At 44.2% G+C, this 6,817-nt stretch overlaps 1 protein-coding gene across 1 annotated transcript; it reads right to left on the minus strand.

The window, feature by feature from the left end:
• Positions 1-1,101: 1,101 nt before the first annotated feature.
• Positions 1,102-6,799, minus strand: CDKN3 (cyclin dependent kinase inhibitor 3; the record flags this gene model as incomplete). The annotated part of the gene is given in 7 exon segments (XM_072427397.1): positions 1,102-1,936; positions 3,084-3,187; positions 3,616-3,647; positions 4,182-4,404; positions 5,645-5,689; positions 6,154-6,209; positions 6,693-6,799. Coding segments are annotated over 7 exon segments (618 nt in total). The 3' UTR covers positions 1,102-1,852.
• Between the last annotated feature and the right edge of the window lie 18 nt (positions 6,800-6,817).

Raw genomic sequence — 6,817 nt, forward strand, 5'->3', positions numbered from 1 at the left:
TTCTGAAATACCTATATCTGCTAAAATCTGGTATAATTAGGCTCTGAGGCCACTGCAAGTACTTAATATAGCGCTCACCACATTTATTACCCAACTGATACAGACATAGATGATTATTACCTTTTATCTATACCTTATCTTGGCCTTCACATGATCTCATTTCCATTTGGATCATTTCACCATCCCTAACCACTTATTATGCTCATGGTCTCCTCATTGCCCCTGAAGAAGCCTTACTAGGCGAAACGCGTCAGTTTAGGAGACCTTTGTCTAGTTGTATGATCTCATTGTATATAAGTAAATAAGATAATACTAAAACACGCTGGTTTAGCATGTATTGCCTATTTTATTGTACTCACTATGTAATTAGTAATCACAAGGAAGATTTTTGTATATTAACACCCACAATAAATACTTTTTTTATCTTTTATTAATATTTACTCTTAAGGGGGTAGCCTTTGACCTTTCTGGGGTATACCACTATCTACCCATATTATGTAAATGTGCTGTGCATACCTAATCAATATAGCAAGCACAGCTCTGCATACGTTTTATGGCTGTCAAAAGATTAAAGTTTGTGAATGAGAATCTGAAGTAATGCTACCTGAGTCATAAAGTGACAGAGGAGGGATTGCCTACCTTACTATTGCAGCTGTTCTGCAGGTATCTTACAAATGCAAATTACAGACAGCTGCTATGTGCCACCTTCATTCTTATGGCAAGTGAGCCAATGAAAAGAATTGCACAATGGCTATGGGGAGTTATAATTAACATAGGCTTGCCATATTCTATAGATGCACATTACAGCCCCATACACTCCTGTGGCATGGAACAAAACCCCAAAAATGTCTATTGGGCACCAGAACAGCCAAGTCTTGCACCTCTATGTATAGTAATTATAGGAGGGGTTCCCTGAGACCTGTAAGTTATTTCATGGAGTTCCCCATGTTAGAAAGGTTGAGAAATGTTGCTTTTATCTTTCCATTACCCAGTTCACTTGCAAACCAATCATCACAGCCTAACTGAACTGAAAATTTTTGGATGAGTAGGGGAGCCATGGCATCCACACAGAAAGCATTCCATGCCATTGCAGATAGCAGCCAGGGTATAGAGAGTTTATTTATAAATGCCTAATATTTACAGTACATAGAAATAAGAAATACACAGAGGTGGAATCCATTTAAAGTGCTATTTCACAATCTCTAAACAATCTGACCAGACAAGAATATTATGTGGTGGATATTTCCTATTTCCCCTGCCAGGTTGGTGACTTCAGTTTTGTGTACTGCAGGTAAGTAATACGTTGTGGTCATCTCTCCACCCCAGCCTATGAATAAAAAAAGAATGATCAGGTGATCACTCTCTGGTCATATGGCCCCTTCTATTGGTTCCCAAAATCCCAATATTCCAGGAGCCAATGGTAAGCTAAGCACCTTTGTGAAGCATACAGCTGTGCCATGCCATGTTGTTCCCATGCTATTGCTTGAGAAATAGAGCCCATAATGTTCCTATGAGCCATGTTCAGCCCAATATAACTTGGTCTATGTATTCTTACAACACTTGCATTTCCCCAGTGCATACCGATATGAACAACCTGCACAAAAGGCTGAGCGTTCCTGCAGCAGAAACGTGGATCTGAGCATTTGGTCACACACAGATTCCATAAACTGGAATAATACTCAAACCACAGACAGGGATAGCTGAGCAGCAGCAATCGTACAACAGGAAATGTTTGCATTAGGCAGCAAGGAGTCTCTTGTTCCCATTCTGTCTTATTTCATATCACAAGGTGGGGAGTTTATTATAAAGTTGTGCGGTCCAAGGTTGATGGCAGCCCAGCATCTCCATGAAGTTATCTCGATAAAGCTCGATTGTTCTCATCCGAAGTCAGCACGTTGGACAGATTTGCACGGAACTCATTGACAAAATTGTATTGCTGTCAAGAAAATAAACAGCACCAATGGTTAGAAATCAATGAGTGGGAAATGTAATGTGAAGGAATATCAATGGAAGCTGTGTTAGTAAAAGAGATATAATAGGCGATCCCCGAGATACAAAGTGAGAAGAAACAAACTGTAATTTGACCTATTCAGGGATATTCAGAGTGACTGTCACCTTTCCAGCAAACTATAGGGTAGGTTCAGACCTTCCCCAGGATTGAGTGCCAGCCATTCAAACACTAGCACTGCTTCGTATATACCCGACATCTGCACAGCTGGCAGCATTGAGTGCTACAAATACCGCTCACTGCCAACAATACAAGCTATATGTAATGCCTCCTGAAAGGCAGCGGTGCCCTCTCATGACCTCCCGTAACCTCATGACCTGTGTGACCTTACCCTCCAACCCCTGCTGCCCTTTCTCTGTTGTTCTGATTGGGGCTTTTTGGGGAAGGAGAGGGGAGCATGTGATGTTTCCTAACCTGTGACAATGACAGAGCCTTAGTGGCCAATTCGTGGATATGAACACTGTCACTTGGTAATCTCCATCACTGAAGAATATCCGCTTTGTATTCCTACAGCAGGGGAACAGCAAGTAGAATGCATTGAGAAGCAGCCACATCATGTCCTCAATATTTCCGTCATACCCAGGGCCCCTCCAGCCATTCTTGCTCAGAACTCCCATCAGGAGCCTGGTAGACAGGCGGCAGCATTGTGTAAGCTGTGATAAGTCAGTGCAGGGCTTATACTGGGTTGTATTTCCCCGATTCCAGCAACTGAATGGAGTAACAGAGAACAGAAGGGTCGGAGATGTGGAGTTTTCTTGAAATGACAACTTTAACGTTAGTTGACATTTAATAAATCCTCTCAGCTCCTGAGTGCATCTTACTTGGTCCCGGTATAGAAAAGATCACAGAATTGTAGAGGAAGGTAAGTAAAGCTGAGGAGGTGCCAAACCAAATCACCTAAATGTGCATTGTGCTCACAGTACTCAGTCTGCATTTTAACTTTCTGCCGCAATCTGCCATAAAAGCTTTAGTAACGAACTGCTGAATAGTGCGGGGTGCAAATCAGAGACTATGGGGACTCTGCAAGAAGGGATTCGGTTATTGGGACCAATCCAGTATAAAACATTGATCTTACCTTAATTGTCTGTATGGCACCCGGCCCCCTGACAGCCTGAACAAGGCCAATGGCTTCCTGAGGTGTGATGGAGTCACTCATGTGCATTAGTAGACACGCTGCAACTGCAAAGAGGGGAAATGAAAGCTTCTCACCCACAATTTCAAACAAAAAAAGAAACCGTGCATTATATGGCCTTAAGATGGAGGATGCTGGACGTCACGTCAGAACAATATGGAGTCACCCATAACAGCTTCTATTTCTGGGAACAATTCAGCTAGTTAAGCAAAAGAACATTGTAAGGTCAGTGTGATGTGAGAAGATCGGTCACATAATCAGAACTCTTCCCAATGGGTTGAGCTCTGTGTCGGCCATGTCAGTTTCTGCACACTGCGTAAACTGCGACAGAGGAGAAAACTAAAGAATGCTGCAGGTCTCCAGGTAAGTACAGCAAATTGGAGGGGGAGGGGACATTGTCAAAGTCAAGCACATTTACTTATAAACAGATTGGCCATTTTAACAGTTCTATGGATTTTCTTTTAAGAGAACTTACTCAGACCCGAGCGGCCCAATCCACCATAACAACTGGAAAAAAGAAAAGGAGAAATTGTTATATAACACTTGCATCTCTAGCATATACTTCTTAGTAATGTGTCAGCTCTCTTCCATTCCATATATGTCACAGATTTACCATCCACACAGTGACAACACCCATGCAATTCAGAATTAAAGCCGTTGTCACAGTATTGAGCAGCCCCGGATTATCCTTTGGATTAGCAAACTTTGCTTGCTGCTTGTATTGTGCGTTACAGAGCGATTCTTTCATCTCAATGCAAGTCTAGCAGGCAGGGTAAGTCTGTACACCACACACAGTCTTTTATGAAATTAAAGGTCACAAAACCAGAACCTGGGCAGCTTAGCTGAAATGAGTTAGCTCAGAAGCAGCAGATATGTAATCCCAGCAAGAAATAAGCCGGTCTATATACGGACATGTTCCCGATCCTCCTGGGATCCCCATATACCCAGAGCAGTTTCTGATGTGATTGTACAATTTTTGTACTTCCTCACTGTGTATGTTGGTGTGTTGAGATAAATGGATAGCACCATCTAGACACGTACTGTATTAATGCCTTCCTGTTGTTGTCCATGCAGACCTGAAGATCGTCCAGTATTTTATGACATTCATCATACTGTGGTACATCTCCATCCAGGAAGGGATAATGATGGACAACAAAATCCCGCTTGCTGTATTCCTGTAGTAATGTGGGCACTCGATATTTCCGGAGCTCCGCCAATGTGCAAAATACAAACACGTCCTGGATCCCCATCACTCTGATCTCCTCTGCAATGACAAAATCAGCAGGAAAAGATTACAGTCCCAGGCAGGAGGAATAAAACTTTCTTTGGAAGGTAACAGGAACAATGAACAGTGAGGAGCTCTTCCCTCTGTGCTCGCACTTCCTGTTTGTGCTTTCAGTGACAGCACTGTGCAGCCGGAATGAAGGGGTCAGAGGAACCATGGCAGGTAGTGGGGGACACCCAAAGTGATGAAGACTCAGACCCAGAAATTATTGGCTGGGAAGAAGCTGTGGGTGGGTGGTGGCCCTGTATGGTGACCCAGACACAGCCGGGCGGTTGCTGCAAAGTGCCAGGTGGTGCGCCCAGCTAAGAGGGTCCAGGCAGATCATTGAGGGTGCAGTGCTGGAGCAGAATGAAGGTAGGGCACACAAGTTCCTAGGAAGTGAATGTGAAGTGAGGTCATTTACACACACAGAGCACACATTCCATTGCGCATGCGGTCTACTTGTAAAATGTACGTATGTGTACTCGTAATGCTATTTCCTGCACTCCGTACACTATATAACCCCGCTGTTGTGAACACAGAGCATGCTTTCTTCTGCTGCCCAGTCAGCAATCTTTATTATTCTACTGGAGATGGGCTCCTCCCCCACCCATCCATCTGTAGAGTGGCAGAGCCCCCTAGAACCCTGCAAAGCATCATAGCCACCCAAAAAACTGAAGGAGGAACAGATTTGTTATTGGAATGACAATGATGGGCTTAGCAAGCAAAGCAAACGTCAGACCTGAACTCCAGCTTTACCTTCTTGCCCTGAACTCCTATGCTATGGGATATGCTAAGTCTGCCTGTGGCCTATTTGGTCCCACTTTGTTTGTGCCCTGGGGATATCTGCCCCCGCCCCATCGGCCTTGTCCCCTGCAGGTATTTTCTACCTTACAAGGAATCATTCAAGCACCATTGGGGTTACACAGAGCCGTGTTCCCTGCCGAGAGCTGGGTGGGAAGCAGGTGGCCCTGTATGGTGACCCGACCCAAACAAAGCCGGATGGGTAATGAAAGGTGCCGGTGGTACGCCCAGCTAAAAGGGTCCGGGGAGACTGAAAGTGACACGCAGAGCTTGTTAGACTCAGTGCAAGGAAAGTGTGCACAAGGAAAACATTTTACACTATGCTGGTGCAATGCTTTGGGGGTGGGGGGGGACTTGTGCATTTTCAGCAGCAGACAAGTTCTGTTCAGCTTTAAACCTCAGCGTTATGTTTTATTATCTCACAAGTGGATCTTACCTATATTTTGAAGCAGGTTACGTCTAATGCTTTTGAACTTGCAGCCTGAAAGCAGAAATAAAGCAGCGAGTGAGCACATTCAGCTTCCTTGGGTTCATAGCCCACCATTGGGCTGCTTCATGGAGCTTCTCCTCCGCGGCCACCCATAGAGAACAGATGGGGGGTCAGTAGTAAGTGGTTCAGTTCCAGCTGATATTAAATGTTGAAATTCTGGTTTATTTAGATCCAGTGCAGTAGTTGGGGCAGCTGAGCGTTTGGCAAGAAACACCACCAGACTGAGCATGAAATTCCTTCACATCCCAAAAACATAGCAATTATTTCCCTGAAAACATTCCATGTACTGCAGTCTATGTTCTACATTAGAGTGCAAGCTCCTCAGAAGGGGGAGCAGTGACATGATGATAGACTTTGTACATCACTACAGAATATGTCAGTGCTATATATACCCATACACATGATGATATTTATTACCCCAATGACGGAAGTTCTGGTATTAAAATGAAATCTACCTGGGAGAGGGCTGATACCGATCACCGCAGCATAATGGACGGGTTCCAGGCTCAGCCTGATAAAGAAAAATAGCAGGGAGATCAGAATACACACACCAACATGTCAGAGGCCTCTATCTATTGGAGCAGAGGCAAGATTATAAAACAGACGTGTTCTGCCATAGCTGGGATTTCTTATTACATAATATAATAATATAAAAAAATAATGCGGTGTATTTCCCTTTCGATGCTAAGTCTTCTCCAGGTATCCTGACATTTGTGTTACATACCTGCTCCCCCCCCCCAATACACAATGGATGCATCCACCACATATACATCCCTATTGGAGGTGGGAGAAACCATATCACATAGCGGGGGAGCAGGCAATCACCCAGATCCCCATGTTAAGCTGTAACAGGTGGGGTGCGTTGACTTTTATAATATAAATTGGTGTTTAGGTGGCGTCTTGTCCCGGAGGATGAATCAGTTTAGTTGTAAGCCTACAGATGGGCGATGGGATGATGGGCGATGGGATGATGGGCGAAGGGCCGCGCACCTACCAGGACACTGCAAATTCGGTAGGTTCACCCTCTGCCGGCTCCTCATCCGATGAATCAAATTCATTGGGGCCCATGATGTCTGCTTTTAGATCCTTGTAAAATTTATTCTAGAAATAAAAAAAAAA

This window comes from Pyxicephalus adspersus, chromosome 12, assembly GCF_032062135.1.
Source record: "Pyxicephalus adspersus chromosome 12, UCB_Pads_2.0, whole genome shotgun sequence".
In the NCBI taxonomy this organism is placed as follows: domain Eukaryota; kingdom Metazoa; phylum Chordata; class Amphibia; order Anura; family Pyxicephalidae; genus Pyxicephalus; species Pyxicephalus adspersus.